The sequence below is a fragment of the Mastigoproctus giganteus genome, chromosome 9, assembly GCF_048544385.1.
Source record: "Mastigoproctus giganteus isolate SK-2022 chromosome 9, ASM4854438v1, whole genome shotgun sequence".
NCBI lineage: Eukaryota > Metazoa > Arthropoda > Arachnida > Uropygi > Thelyphonidae > Mastigoproctus > Mastigoproctus giganteus.
In genome coordinates this window covers 16,944,989-16,961,962 of record NC_143583.1, presented here as the reverse complement: position 1 = coordinate 16,961,962, position 16,974 = coordinate 16,944,989, and the positions used below count along the sequence as shown (strand labels likewise).

The window sequence follows — 16,974 nt, the reverse complement described above, 5'->3', positions numbered from 1 at the left end:
AAAAAAATCGAGGAATGGGGTTTGCCTTGCTGCTTATCACGGATTGAATGTCTCCTACTTTTATCAGTTCCTGTGCCTCGGGGGTTAAGACCTACGGCTTTATCAGAAGGTGGTGGGTACAGGGTCAACGTTTGACTTCTATTATTTTTTAATTTTGTAATATTTCTAAATTATTCGTTGCAAAATGCAGAGATTATTTTTATTAGCCTTATAATTGAGCACATGAGTTGTCTGTAGAAGTGTGTTTCCACTAGCCGATTTGCATGTTCTAGAAGCTAATGAAACCCCGAAATCACTTACTGGGAAACCGAACTTCCTCCTCCTAACTACAGCCTCGGTTGAAGAAGACTTTGGAAATTCCCCCCATAATCAAAGAGAGTCGAAACCACATCTCTCAAAATGAGTATTATAGCCTTAGACACTAATGCGCCATAAAATCCTTAAACAACCAATCTCAAAATGAGTAGAATACGGTTATGTATTGTGCTGACTGTGCTGCCACGGATTTAATATTAAGGAAATGAAAAAATATAATAGTAAAATAAAATTATAGACAGAAATAAGAAATATATACTTAGTATGGATGTGGATCGAAAACTTTCGCTTTAACCTCCGAACCTCGAGGACTGATACCGAGAGATGAACTTCACGTTTAGATAAGGAGCAAGGCTTTCCCTCTGATTTTCTAAGGGGGAGGGGGTTCTGAATACGGGGTTGTACTGCTTGTTCATTTAAGGAATATTTTATCCTAAAGCAGTTTAAAATAAACTGGAGATGACAGGATCTTGCCCTCTCCTTATCAGTCGTTTTAATGGACATACCAGAGACGCTTAACAGTTAATCCATGTCTATTAGTGTCACTTACTTTTCCATCACGCAGCAAGGTAAAGTATTCTTTTAATTTTTTTCCTTTTGCTCCTTTTTTTTTTAATTTGTCTCTTCAGGTCTTAAATTAGGTCTACATAATTTAACTTCATGGATGCTGTTTTTATGTTCATCCAAAGTGTAGTAAACACTAACTTAAGGTATTTGTTTTTTTATTTCTAGCATCAATACTCTACACAGCTGTTGTTCGAGGGAAAGTGGCCTTGCCCTGTGACATATCACCTCCTTCTGCGGACGACGGTGTGGCTTTAATTTTGTGGTACAAAGACGAGGCTCCGTCACCTATTTACACATTAGATGCACGAAGAGGTACGGTGGAGCAGGCAAGACAATCAGCGGTGTCAACTTTAGACAACCGAGCCTATTTCAATATGATCAACCGCCCAGCTTTCTTACAGTTAGATCCCGTGCAGGAAGAAGATGCTGGGGAGTACAGGTGTCGAGTAGATTTTCATAAAGCAAGGACTGTAAACACAGTGATCACTCTGAAAGTTATAGGTAAGTGAGAGCAAAAGAGGATGTTTGTGTATCCAACACGGTTTTCTTATTTCTACTTCGATAACGTAACGCATCGAGCTGCCTTGCACGCGCAGGTTGACAATGCTCCGAATAATGAATGCGCCGTGATAGGGAGAATTTTGTTTAGCGTGAAAATAGATCATCAGTTCCAATGTGGGTGACACAGTGCTCGCGCGTGTCAACCAGACAGCTAGATATGTCACCATGAAAAAAGAACGGGGGATATATATCGTCTCGGGCGTGTAAGAAAATGAAGAGAAGTAAGGGAGCGGTGACAACTTGAGTAGGATAGAAAGCACTTAAGACGGTTCACTTACCGGTTCTTTTGTGCCATAAATACATCAGAAAGGAAGTGGTGGTAAACATAAACCGACCATTCCTAAGTAAACTTCCTGTGTTCATCCTTCTTAGCACGAAGGTTTTCCAAAAAAAATATTTATCAGAAGATACACAAAGGTGCACTGGCATATCAGTTAATAAGGTAACATCTAAGCAGAAGTTCCCAACCTTTCTCGGTTCACGGCGCCCTTAGTGTCCCAGTAATTTTTTCAGGGAACCCCTAGGCCAAAAGAAATACCTAACACAGTGGTTTTCGACCTTTTAATATATACCTATATAATAATTTTATTCTTTATATAGAGGTACTAAATAAAGATCAATTATAGATCACCACAAAATTAAAAAGATACAGTGCAATGGATATTGTACCGTATCCATTATATTGTACCCTTTTATAATGAAATAAATATATAAATTTCAAAATAATAATAATAATAACTTTAAGTAACTTAAACCCAAATTACACGGCACCCCAAGATAGTTGTTGCGGCACCCGGGTTGAAAACCACTGAAACGTATGCCAGTGTTAGTTATTATACGAGGGGCATTCAATAAATTATCTACCAACCTATGAACGAAATGAGATAGAGACAAAAATCTGGTTTTATTTTTCAATGTGTGTCCCCTGAATTTTAATACACTTGTACCATTTTGTTAGCAATGAGGAAATGTCAGAAAAATAAAATTTTTGTCCTGTTCATCAAAGAATGCAGAACAACCAAACTTCAGTTCATTATCATCAGCAAAGCAATGTGCACTTGCGTTTTTCTTGAGGTGTCGAAACAGGAAATAGTCACTGGGCGCCAGATCCTTATTGTAAAATGATAGTAAGTTCTGTAAAATCAGAGTCTCTCAAAGCAGTAGTAACAACATGTGACCTGTGCACTGGTGCGTTGTCGTGAAGAATCAGCAAACCACTAAAAGGTTTTCCATGTATAGTAGGGATGCGTATGGCTCCCGAGTGACGACTGTCTGCTTGTGTTACAAGTAGTGAGTGTACAAAATTCCCTCACCATCCCAAAAAATGGTGGCTATAATCTTGCCAGCTGAAGGTTATATCCGAAGTTTTTCTGTGTGGGGGGAGAACCATTGTGCTTCCATTGCATTCATTCTTGCTTGGCCTCAGGATCCCAGTGATGAACCCATGTTTCATCGCCCGTAACAATTTTGGAGATGAAAGTTTCAGAATCCCTTCCATAAAGCTCTAAATTCTCCTCACAACACCGTACTCTGAATTTCTTCTGTACAAGGGTATGAAATCTGGACCTTAGTCATCCCTAAATGTTCAAGGAGTATGTTTATAACTGTCCTCTCAGATATGTCACATTTTCTAGAGATTTGAGACACCTTTAAACGTTTCTCATTCAGCACAAGGGTTTCCACATCTTGCCACTTTCTGAAGTGGTCGCTGTCACAGGCCTTCCTGGATGTAGATCATCTTGGATGGTCTCTCTACCTTAATTGAACTGTTTTGACCAGAATTTCACCTGCTACTCTGAAGGTGCAGTGTTGCCATACAAAGCTACCATCCTTTAATGAATAGCCTTAGGCAAATTTCCTTCTTTGGTGAGAAACTTGATGACTGAACGATGTTCCAATTTCAGCAAATTGCATAATTTGATACAGGTGTCTTCCTTCTTTCTGTTGCAGCAGCACAACCTAAAAGCATTGCGGGATCATAATTACTATGATTCAATTTAAGATATACATGGGAATATGATAAATCATGAATCATCGAAATATAAACTATGGGAAGTACCTTACGTAGATAATTTATTGAATGCCCCTCGTAGTATAGATTAGTCCATGTTCGTCTTTCTTTAAAAAGAAGAAAAAATAATCACTTCAGCACTGAAAATGATAACCGATATTTCTCAAATATGCTACCACCCAAAAATAAAACAGGCTAGTTTAACAAGACGCAATTGTTTAAGATAAGAGCTTAGATTTTTCTATAATTTTTCATGTCACCACAAAATGTTCATCTCTAGAACTGCTTGATAAGAAAATGCGAATCCAGAGGGTGTTAATCCTGATAACCAGTAGATAACTCGTCTGCTCCCTTGTGATTCTACAGAAAACATTTCAAGGCTTTCTTTTTTCCTCATCCGTATCGTTTTTCCGCGTGTCGAACGCACATTCAACAACCCCTCAATGTCCCCGCTCTTTTATGATCCTTTTGTCTCTAAGAATCATGTTTGAAGTCTCGTACTGTATTTGTTCCCTCAGGTGGTTATTAATTCGAGGAGAAAATGAGAGAAAACAAAAAAAAAGTTAATTATATTAAGATGAAGTGGAGCGAAAAATTAAAACTGGTTACGTGAGTTAATTTTAAAGCACGTAATCAAACTTCGATTTCTTATTCACATTTTTTTGCATCTTCAAAAAGCACACAGCCTTCAGTCCTGGAAGCAGTGACTTAAACTAATTCCCGTTGACTTACTTAGCTTGTAAAGGAGAGATATTCAAATTACACAAAGGATTTGCTTTGTGTTTTTGTTCTGTTAACAAAAATAGCTTATGGCAAGTATTGGAATGATAATGGGCATAACATATTACGAATAAACAAAGCGTATATAATCATATTTGCTTTCCTGGAGGTTTAGAAGATGGTGAAATCAGTTCTGGTTGCATTGAACTTCGTTTCAATACCCATTTGTTTAAATTCGAATTCCTTCTGAAGTACTCCTACCTTTTCCCTTAAATAAAATTCGAAGAGTGGAATTAATTTGTAAAGACTCACGTATTATCATCACTTGGACATTTAACTATATTTTAATCATTCCTAAATTAACATCTGCAAGATCTATCATGCGATGAATGTAAAATTTATTACCCTTTTACAACAGCGAGATAATTCCGTTTGATTGGCCTTCACTGCGAAAGTGAAAACCTTTGGGAACCCCATTAATGTCTTTGCCATCTTCTTTTTCCTTTTTTTTTTTTTTTTGATGATTTGGGCATCTATAATTAAACAACCAGATTAACATCCTTATGAAGCCAGAGAGTATAATTTAGTAGCATTTGTTTATTTTTAAAATTTTTCGACGATTGTTTTTAATATTTGCAAACATCCCTTTTGTAGACGCATCTCTAATGTATGTTCAGCCAATTATTTCGATGTAATGGAGTACATAAAAAACTGAATACGGGTATTAATAATGCTATCTGGTGTTTGAATTATATACTCAATTTTAATCGCACATTCTGCAGCAGTATATTTGGTGATAAATCATAACTTTCATTACCATCTTTCTTTGCAGACAAATGTGGATGGCGAACGGGTAGGAAATTATTTTGGTGGTGATCACATTCAGATCTGTACCGTAATATGTTTAATTTATACACTGCTCTTGCAGAAGATTAGAAACCATACCTAATTGCGCCTAAGTGTTTCTTTAGCGGCAATGAAGTTGCACCTGATCATGCCTCTCGCGTGGTTTCTGATGTTACCTGCTGTTCTTTGATCTTCAATGGCTCCACCCAGGGACTGCAACGTTTTTCATATATCTCAAGTACCATGTGGTCCACACGTCACATGATATTTCATTTGTCTACGACGGGAGCCATGTGGAGTCCAGAATATCAGATTCTCTAATAAATTGGTAGGTTAATTCATTTACTTATTTATACATTTAAATTAACAACACATACATACTCAGTTGGTTTTGCATTAGCAACACCCCCACATCTCCTCTTCCGTTGCGCAGGAATGAACTAGTCTGTGACGCTGGGGAAGGCTCAAAGTCGGTAACGGCTGCTGATATGAGATTGTAGTTCTCACACATAACAATCCATTTTTCAGTGTCTGCGAGAAATAATGGGCCAGCGTCGAGATCTTTATGACTTCGAATGTGAAATGGTTGCTTTTGTCAAGACGTCCAGGTGCCAGTATCGAAAACAGCCAATATGGTTAAGTAGTCCTGTTCTGTGGTGTCAAGAGTCTATCACGACTGGCTCAACAGCGGTCGAACAACGAGCCATAAGTCACAAGTGGAACAACCACTTGTGACCTTTGGCTGGTCGTTCGCCCTCTGTGCAGCACAGTGGCCCAGCGTTAACTGAAAGTACAACTGAAGAATAGCAAAACCACATGCAATACACGCTCGTAAAGGCCACAGAAATGGACTGCCGTTACAGGTATCCATGCTCATTGCGAGACACAGGAAACTGTACCTTGAATGGGCATATCGACAGCGACACTAACATGTGGAAATCTGTTGCCTGGTGTGATGAATCCCGTTTCCAACTCTATCATGCTGATGGGTGTATCCTCATTTGGAGAAAGCAATGCGAGGCCGTGGAACTTGGATGAAATGGTGTTTGATAGGCTGGAGGTGGTGGTGTTATAGTTTGGGGATTAGTGTTTTTTGTCTGGCAGCACCGGGAGTTCCCCCCAACTCTTCATGGTTTGGGGATTATTTAATGAACGGATAGATGGAAACTCTTATCTTTCTATCGCCGCCGACCAAGTATAATTCCGGTATCTATCAACAAGGCCCGGTAGGTTTTTAACAGATTTCAGGAATGTGACAATCTCTGTCCTTCCTTAGCCGGCTGACTCAGCTGATTTCAATCCAATTGTGCATGTTTGGGACCTACCAGAAAGGACATTCGCTGCTACTACCATCCGCCTGACAATGTGTGGCATTATTGGACGCATTGGTAGCACTACCACAGGATACCTCGCAACACCTTGTGGAGTGTGTGCCAAAGCGTATATGGGGCTGCATTACGGGCAAAATTACGGGTGGCTCCACGAGATATCAGGTTGGTGTTGCTAATTCAAAGACAACTTAGTGTATTTGGTTATTTTTATTTGCACACCAGTATAACAGGTGATTAACACTACTAAAGACGTCCAATTTGATGTTATTCAAAATTATTTTACAGCAATAATAAGAATATGCAAAATAAGATATAAGTTTTAAAATAATTTAAACTATAATTTATAATGAAAATTACGAGGGACGAAATTGAAGCACACTAGTTTACCAAAATATTGCATGTAAGTTCCTAATAAAAAATTCTTTTTTAAAAGAGCAGAGAAATCGATAATATCGTGTATGAAATATTGGACTAAAACGCGAAATGGAAATAATATACAACTCCCATTTATTTTTATGCGGCATTGTACAAAGAAAGTTTTACTTCTGCGTGTTCTTTGGTAGAACTTATAATTCAATATGCTGCTGTAGATCGGAGTTCGGATTTAATCCATGTAATGTTTTATAAAGAAATCTAAGTCTTATTATTATTCACCCTAGTGAAAGCAAACAAGAGAAAGAATTCGAATAACTTTAGCAGTAGACACGATGGTATCTGATACGGATGTATTACCTTCATAATGAATTTTAATGGTATTCATTGGACATCTTCAATCATGTTTATATATTCACTTTCTAGGAGGCCGTACTAGACTAGAATATACTTTGGTAGAAAAGACAACAGTGTAAGGACGCAGAGGGAAAAAAAATTAGACTACACCATAGACACAAAGTAATTTGTGTCTGTCGTGTTCATCTTGCAGATCTCCACCGACATGGTCTCTGTTTTAGAGAAGATTATGTAAAGGTTCAGGACAGGGGCATGTGGATATACTGTGGTAACCTCCTGACAGAAAGAGACAGAGAGAAAGAAGTATTACCTGCCAAAATATTAAAATATCAATTTCATTACCTTTGGTTTCTTTTTCTAACATTTTGGAAGGGCAGTGTAAAAGAGGAATCCTATCAGATATCTCTTCTCGACATCATAAATACAAAATGTTCAATCACACAGTTTCTGAAACTGCTTCATTAAAAAGGAAATAGGGAAGAAAGACCTTCACTTGAACAACCCTTTAAATTGCAGAAACCGAAGCAATTTGTAATATTCCGGTTTTTGTAATTAGCATGCCCAAGTGCTCCAATAAGCACGATTTTTATCGTGTCATATGAAAGGCATAATTACTGTTTCCTTTCTTTTTCGCTAGTTTCATCCCCCTCCCCCTCACCTGCAGACCTGAGCAGTTTCATTGATTCCCAAGGAACACACTTAGTGCGTGCGGATAATTAAAGCTCTTTTGAAGAACTTCATCCTCTTTTAATTGAAAAGCATTCATTTTTCCCTGCGCATTATTATTATTCTAGTAATAATCCCGTAAGTTGGCATATGTATTATAGACACACGTACCTGGACATTCGACATTTACGACACTTTTCTTTTCTTTTATCATCATGCTGAACTCAAGTCGTGTTAACAGTTCTTGCTATTGTTCAGAAAACTTTAAGCAGAACCAAATTAATGTGACCTGCAACTCTATACAAGATTCACATCGTAGAGAGTGTGCAAGGCTGCTGGAATCTTCCCTACCATCAGATATGAAGCTTCTTAGACACGAGGGCGTCATCCGAATCTCCAGCGTGGGTACTCGATGCTGTCCAAGCTCTCTACAAGATCCTGCCAGAATTTCCACTGCAACACAGCAAAAATTCAAGCTGTTCTACGCTGTAGAACAGAGCAATAAAATATAACATTACCACATTTTATAATTTATAACAGAACATTTTAGAGGCATATGATACAAATCCACTAGCTCCAAATGTTTGTCTAGTTTTTCCTTGAATTTATTTAAGCTATCAACTTCTACAACGACAGATGGAAGTTTGTTCCACCAATAAACCACCCGTTGGCTTAAGGAAAATTTCCGTACATCTATTCTACCACTGTCCTTCCTCAATTTGAATTTTGCCTCCTCAGGTGCTGAATCTGGGCAAGAGGAAGAATACCATTAGCATTGAGCTTGCTCACACCATTCAAGGCCTTATACACCTCAATGATATCACATCGTAGGTGCCTAGTCTCCAATGCAAGGTTGAGGAATCGACTTGTGCGGTGTTTCATGGTGCAGGTCCAGTCATCTTTCCATTTTTTGAGGTCTTCGCCTCTCACACAAACGTTTCAAAACTTCAACGTAGTAAACAGCATTAATGCGTCTTCCCTGATCGTTGAAAAAACGATCTGCATGACTTCTACGTTGGATTTTTTACGAGCCGTTTGGACATTTTTGTGTGTCATCCGAATAATTTCACCTTTGTCTCGGGGTCGTGGGCGAACACCCAATTCTCATACCCAGTGTGTGTGTGTGTGTGTGTGTGTGTGTGTGTGTGTGTGTGTGTGTGTGTAAGTGTATTTAGGGTCAAGCGGCACCAGGGGTTTTCCCCATCTCCGCGTTGTTTACGTTGTGATATGTTACAGTACGTTGTAATGCCAGAGATTTAAAAGTGTGTGGGTCTTGGATCGTTTAGTGTCATGTACCGTTGTTCTTCTGGTCGTTAAGCCACTGGACCCCTGTTGGGGCCCAACGTTGCCCCACTTACGCCCGTGGAGGCAGACCAGGAACCCAGTAGTTTATATATACTCTGGCAGGTCCTGCCACCTCATTTACTGAGATTTCAGTGACTAGGGCCTAAAAGAAAAAAAAAAAGTCGGTTAGGTTGGAGGCCGAAAGTCAATGGGCGAGGTTCAATTTGCACGGTTAAATTTTGATGTGTAAGGGCATATGCTACTCTCCGAAAAGAAAGGGATTCCGTCTTTCTTTTCGGAGAGTATCCCATCCAGGTTGTTGATTGGGTAAAATTTGGTTTTCTTTGACGGTGTGTATGTTATCGCTGGTGGCTCCTAGAATCCCGTGTAGATTTTTCGGACAAATCACCTGAGATGACTTTCCTGCAGTCTATATGATCTCCAGACAGCAAGCGTGACACAAATTTTGCACACACGCGATGCGCCCCTAAACTTGTCAGGATTTTGTGTACTGAGCCTGCAGACAGTCCAACTTCATCAGCAATATCAACAACAGTCATTCGTCTATTATTTCGCACGAGTTCCTTCATTTCATTTTAATGACATTTCGTCGTTTTGCGACGCGTAAGGGCATAGATTGCGAGGTTCATCTTCCAATGTTTCCTGCCCTTTTTAAACGATTAAAACTGCCATTATGATAACCCTCATAATGGCAATTCAAGTTTAATATTGACAAATACAAGGTACTGCAGATGAGTAGCAGTAACCCCAGAGTAACTTATCAACTGTGTGGCACTATACTCGGGGTACTGGAGAATGAAAAAGACTTGGGATAATTGTACAGCCAGACCTGAAATTCTCTGAGCAGTGCAGATATTCTTCCAGGATAGCTCATGGCATTTTGTCAATGATATACAGAAACTTTGCTAGCAAGGATAAGGAGGTGATTAACCCTTTGTACGAGCCCATGGTTGGGCCACACACCTTGAGTACTGTATACAGGTGTGGAGACCTCACTTTTAGAAGGATGTAAAACTGCTGGAACGGATGCAGAGTGGGACATCCGGATTGGTGAAGGAAACAAAAGGGTGCTCTTACCTAGAAAGACTTCATTTCTGCAAATTGCTGCATATCGAGACTGGCACCTACGGGGGGTGATCTGTTTGAGGTGTTTAAAGCCATGAACGGATTCAGTAAGCTGAATGTTAATAACGTTCTTCCAGTGCTGAGACTACATACATGAGGGGGCATAAATTCTATTTGAAGGAGGATGGTTGCAGGATAGATGTGGGAAGTTTTCCTTCAGCAAGTGGGTGGTTGATCGTAACAGGATTCCATCTGTTGTTGTGGAAGTGGATGGGTTGAATGAATTAATGGAAGAAATAGACAAATTCTTAGAGGGTATGGATGGGTGGGTGAACTGTTTTTATTTTAATTTTATTTTGTGTCTGGTGCTATATAAGCTTACTTTCTTGCATCAAGTTATCTTACTTCTACTAGAAATTGCTGTTTGCTTCAAAGCATCCTCTCCATAAACTTTCCATAATGTTCTCAAGGTCTCTGTAGTATTTTTACTAAGCTAAAGAACTTGATTTCGACAAGCTGTTCAAATCGCGGCATTCTGCAATCAATCAGCTGTGACACATGAGTGAAGTGGTCAAGCCAGTTCCCATCTGGAATGAGTGCGCAAAAGGTCAACTTCGAGGTCTAGGAAAGCTTACGGCCGTAGCGCAAACCATTTAAATACGAGAGTGCAATTCCGCGAACATTTTGATTGTACTACGTATACGTAATGCGCCTAATTAATTTCCCATGTCCGTCACCATGTAATTATTCGGCTCTTAGTATATTTCAAGATATTTTTTTTTTTTGTGTCTTTTAAAAATATTTGTCTGGCTAACTCAAAATTCATTAAAATAGGTCCAATAGAAATCGGGTATTTCTGAAAAGGATACTAGAACTTAAAAAAAAAATAAATAAATATATATATATAAATGTTAACAAATGCTGTAGGCCATAATTAAAATGTACTTACTTATAATTTCTGTAATAATATTTTAAAAGTATAGCTAATCTAGGCACCACTCCCTGATATACAAAAACTTTGTAATCCCATTAACTGTAACCCCATTAATCTCCGGCCTAAAGAAGGCAAAAGGGGGAGCACCCCAACTCCTGCCTCCCTCTGCCGCTTACGCTTACAAACATCGATTCCCTCAGGGACATATTTCCAGCCAATTGCCTCCAGTTCTTTAATAAATTGGGCATCCACTCAGGTAAGTTCTGTGCTCTACAGAAAGGAACCTTAAGAACTGTTATCAGTTACTGAATCTGTGAGGATCACCAGCTCCTGGACTTTTTCTGCCTGCTGCTGCATATACATTTCTTGTACTTTTGCCTTGTTGTTTATTATTACAAACTTTGTTTTTATTTCAAGCTTATGCAATTATAATAATATTTATTTTTCTATTTAATTTAATTTAATAATAGTTTTTTTTCTATTTTTTTTTTCTTTTCTGAAGTACTGTATGTCTAAAACCTTAGCGTGGACATTATTTAAAATAAGTATCGCGTGAGATGGAAAACTATCGCAAGTGTGAATCTTTTTTTTTTTTTTTTTTTTGATCAAAGCGGTTGATTCCATTTTATGTTTATTTTATCTTCAGAATCTGTTCAAATATCTCATTTCAATGACATCAATAAAAGAGAAAGTAAAATATGTGCTGTGGTTGGCCGAGTTAAAGTATGTAATCGCAGTACAGAAAAGATTTATAACCCATTACAACGAAGGTGCACCACAGAGGATTTCCATAACTAACCGGATGAAAAAGTTTAAAGAAACTGATTCCGTCAATGATAAACCACGATATGGAAGGCCAAGGACGGGTTTTTAATAGTGAGAGTTATTTGGGAATGCTGCAAAATTACTTTATTCCTAAAATAACACGTTTAGGACTTATAGGTGATAGTGCTTCAGCAAGAGGGCGCACCTTGTCACTTCGTTCTCAGTGTTAAGCAGTTTCTGAATGAAAGTTTTCCTAACAGGTGGATTGGAAGAGACAGACCGATCTCTTGGCCACCGTGTTCACCAGATTTGAGCCCACTGAATTGTTTTCTATGGGGACATGTTAAGACTATTGTTTATTCAACAAAACCTCGCTCTTTAGACCATCTTCGGTCTAGCAGGGTATTACTGGAAATCAACTGCAAAACGTATTTGTAGAACTTCAGAATCGTATCTCAGTTTGTGTACGTAATTACGGTGGACATTTTCAGAATTAACAATCCCAATAATAAATATATGTAAAACTGTAATAAATTATTTTACTTACCCTTTTTGCAGATTGATTTTATCGTGTATAGAACGGAAGTTATGAAAATTTAAAACTGCACAAAGACTTTATAATGAACAAAAAAATGCAAATGTTTTTAACTTTCCAGTAATCCAAAAACATCAGAAGCGTAACAGTCGTGGAGGTAATAGGGATGATTTATTGATGGAATAGCTGGAAACGCTAGGTTTTCTAGTATAGCAGTAAAACAAAAAAATAAATATTCTTCTTACTACTGGTTCTTGATATTATCCGTATAGAATTGCAATTATATGCGCATTATACCGAATAAAATGACCATTTGAAAAAAAAAAAAGCATTCAGTTTTTTCAATTTTTTTAACAGAAGAAAGATCTAATTACTTGCACGAGCTTACATTTGTGGCGTATTAACCACAGTAATTTGTTAATGTTTTTGTAATTAGCATACTAAAGTGTTCCGATAGGCACGATTCTTATCTGCATGTATGCAAAGTATAATTAACTGTTTTCTTTCTTTCCGAGATTTTCTCTCCTCCTTCCCCTAGACTTGACCGACTTCATCGATTCTCACGGGTTACCATGTGGTGTGCAAAGATAATTAAGGCTTTTCTTAAGTTCTTCGGTCTCCTTAATTTAAAAAAAAAGCATTCCTAATTCGCTTTACTTTATTACTCTCATAATAGCAGAGAAAGTTAACAAAACAAGAAGACGAAACTAAGTTCTTTGATGTTCCTTTTTCTGCAATCCAATATCGTTTACGTTTGCCCATATGGCTGGCCGAGTGGATGCGACTGCTGCTATACAACCACAGTATATTAACGGCTGAGAAACAAAGTTTTTATTATTGACTGTACAGAATAACTTCAAATCTGCGTTTATTCTGGTCCACCAGTTGACATGATTCATTGTTATCCATTGATTATGTTGTGATAAGTGACTCGGTCTTGGATATTATCCTCCATGTGGAACTTCCATTGTTTAGCCACTACTTATGGGCTACACTGAAGTGTAGTTTGTGTGATGGCCAGTAAATTTCCACTCTGAATTGGAGTGCTACTCTATATTAACTTACTGTCCGTCGTCTAATGCTTTGGAGATAAAAGGGCATCATCATAATACTGATTACCTTATATAATGAGCAGTATCTCTATGTATTGCATCTGTGTACGTTTGGCGAACTCCCTCCTCCCCTGTTCATCTCACTGCTGCTTCCGTAGGTTAATGTAATGGTGAAATTCCAAATTTGTTAGAAGCTGATAAAAGTCCTGTGTCAAATGGCTTCCGCATCGTAAGGGAATATTTACCAACCTTTACCGCAAAAGTAAATAAAGGCAATACCTCAATTTAAGTGGAGTTCCTAACAAAAACCGTTGCTTATATCCAAAATGCATAACTGGAATCTATCTTAAATCATTATAATGGCGATGTTTTCTTCATTAATGCGTTTCTGGAAACAGAGATTAAAATAGAATTAGATAATACAGAAATTATATGGATATAAACACTTTCATTAACAATAAAAAGAATGGTATAATTAATTATGGTTACATGTGCGTTTTCCACTAACAAACAAAAATGGCGCTTATAAACAAAGTGAGGCGACATCTGGCGGAGTGATATGCTGTGGGTTATTTAATTATTTAGAATTTTTTTTATTTTTTAAATTTCTGATTTACGAAATCGTTCTATAAGCGAGTTTGCGTATAACGAGAGTTATGCAATTTGATTTTATAAGCAGTGTTTATATTAACTCTTGTCGATTCAATTGCTAATAATATGCATGGAAACACGTTAAAATCTCAATGGCATTTACTCGTTTATTTGAAGTAGGAATAGCTTCAAACAAATTCTTTTAAAAATAAGTTCTGTTCTTATCGTCTTTGTATCATAATTCCAGTAAGGTTATTCGGAAACAATTGCAGTTTTCCTGTTTACTCTAAAGAATTTCTTGAATGCGAATTCTTCGCTCTCCGTTGTCAAAACGACCAATATTATCAATAGGTTTCTTCATCTTGATACCATTTCATCGTGTTGTTTAAAAAGACTTGGGTTTATTAATTTGTAGCGAACAGATGAGTATTTCATTTGAACAAAGAGGCACCATTGTGCAAACTTGCTTACAGATTTTAATTATCTTCTGTTGATTGTAAGAAAATCGTCTTTGATATAAAATCCCAGGTGATGTAGTTGAAATTATCTTATACTTTACTGTTAAATGACTATGAACACGTCGGGCGGAAACTATAGTGAATCAAATAAGTTATTGAAACTGTATTCAAACATACTGCAACATTTTAAATTTAAAATTCATTAAACTTTTTAGTTTATTCTGTTTATACTCCGCCACGACCACATTGGTCAGAGGAGTTTACAATTTTGACAACAATTCAATTAGTTTTATGAGGATAAGCTTGAATGTGAGACGTTTATTAGAATCCTGGAAGATTTCCTTGGATATTTGAGACCATATCGACAAGAATGGTATTGGAAATAGATCCCAGAATGGATTCGTGAAGGGGAGAATACAAGATACAAGATGCTGGATACAAGAAACAAATTGATCATTATATACCTAGATTTTATTAAAGCTTCTGATACAATTCTTTCTGAAAAGCTGTTAATATAAACTTACACAAATTAGAGTTACTATTAAGATACTAGGCTGGATTGCGAGGGCTAAATATAGCATATAAGAAGGTTGTCATAAATGTGTAATCTTCAGGATGAATCACTGCAACAAGTGCGGTCCTTCAGGGATCGGTTTTGGATTATCTCCTCTTCCTCATTTTTGTAGTATTGATAAGGATATACAAAGAAAGCTGTTCAAGTTTGCTAATGATTTGAAGATGGGAAGAGTGGTTAGTAATTTTAACCAGGTCACGTTGATTCAAAAAGTTTTGGATCGGTTGCATGTATAGTCAGAAAATTGGCAGCTATATTTTTCTTTCCTCGTACTATCCATTATCGATGGGTTGCCACTTATTGAAATTTTCTGCGTCTTCCTACTAACGTATACTACTAACTAACTAAGTATATGATCATATTCTTAGATTGTTTCTTTGTTACTGCGCCATAATATCCTGTCGGATTGATCGGACAAAATCTGCGCTTAACAAACCAATGATGTGAGTTCTGCGTAATTTTTCTTGCTAAGGCGATCCTGCAATATTTCTTTAATCAGTGGCTCTAATATTTTGTAAATAGGAGACATTTGCACTTTTACCAATCTTTAGTGGAGGTGTGACGGGTCACATCTCCTCATAATTCTTATTTTAATTTTTTATTTTCATTTTCTCTATTATAATTTTCTGAAAGGAGTAATAAAATATTTCTGTTGTTCTATTTTTTTATTTCGGATAGATAACATTTATGAAATATAGTCACATACTGAGGAGCACTATCCCAATTTGTCTGAAAAGTAAAATAATGAATAAATGTATACTCCCCAACATGACTTATGAAAGTGAAACTTGGGCACTCACCAAAAGAATGGAAGAGAAACTGAAAACTACACAGCGAAGAATGGAACGAATTATATTAGGATGAGACTGTTGGATAAGAAGAGAAACACATGACTTAGGAAACAAACTCAAGTAAAGGACATTCTTATCAAAACTAAAGAACTGAAATGGACTTGGGCAGGCCACATAGCTCGAAGACATGATGACAGATGTACTAAGAAAATAACAGAATGGTAACCAGGAGGAGCTAAAGAAAACCAGGAAGACAACAACAGAGATGGACGGATGAAATTGAAGAGTTGGTGGGCAGTGAATGGATGGTCAATGCACAAAACAGAAGGAACTGGAAAGTTGCTGTTGGAGAGGCTTTCATCCTACAATGGATTCAAAATGGCTGATAATAATGACCCTAGCGCTTGAATGAGGAACACCACATCTTTTTTACAGGTATCAGCATAAAAGCAGAATATTTCATTCAATTTAGCTTCACCAACTTCGTATTTATGCACGAAGTGAGATCAAAAAGTTCGGAGACTGAACTAGTACTGTATTTCGTAAATTATGATGTTTACTGGCTGTTCAAATACATCTCTTTTGAAGTAGCATCTTCCACACGCATACACCGATTCCAATGGTTCGACAACGCTGGTAGAATTCCTGTTGGCTTCGGTTGGAATTGCTAATTGTTCCTGACTCGCATTCTAAATAATTTCCTCAGTCCTTCGAAATATGTGACCTTTCATGGGTGTTAAAGCTTCGTTTTGTCCATTCTCCCACAGAACTGCACACATACAACATTCCTACGTATCTACCCACCTGTCTTATATCGGATTTTACGAACATATGATGCTGTTACCGTGGGAACGCTCTATTTCATAAAAGGATAGTGGATCCTTTATTAAAAGGACTACTAAAGCATATATTTTATATCAGAGAGAGGATACCCACTGCTTTCCTAGCCAAATTTTTACACTGCTAGGTAGATTTCATATCTGATTATACTACACTGCTCTACAAAATTAACAGAACACGTAGAAAACGTGGTGTAACTCGTGCAGATTGCGATGAAGCTGGACAAAATTTGTTATAGTGGTGTACTATAGAATAACAGTGAAATCAGGAGACAGCGAGAAACTGCGAACAGATATAAGGGACATTTATAGGGACTGT

At 37.4% G+C, this 16,974-nt stretch overlaps 1 protein-coding gene across 3 annotated transcripts in view; it reads left to right on the top strand.

The window, feature by feature from the left end:
• Nucleotides 1–16,974, top strand: part of LOC150080059 (protein turtle-like) — an 886,305-nt gene that overhangs the window by 727,300 nt on the left and 142,031 nt on the right. For all 3 annotated transcript variants that reach the window (XM_090381137.1, XM_090381139.1, XM_090381138.1), the window contains one exon: nucleotides 1,048–1,383. In XM_090381137.1, the coding sequence (XP_090237263.1) occupies nucleotides 1,048–1,383 (336 nt within the window). The remainder of the gene's footprint in view (nucleotides 1–1,047; nucleotides 1,384–16,974) is intronic.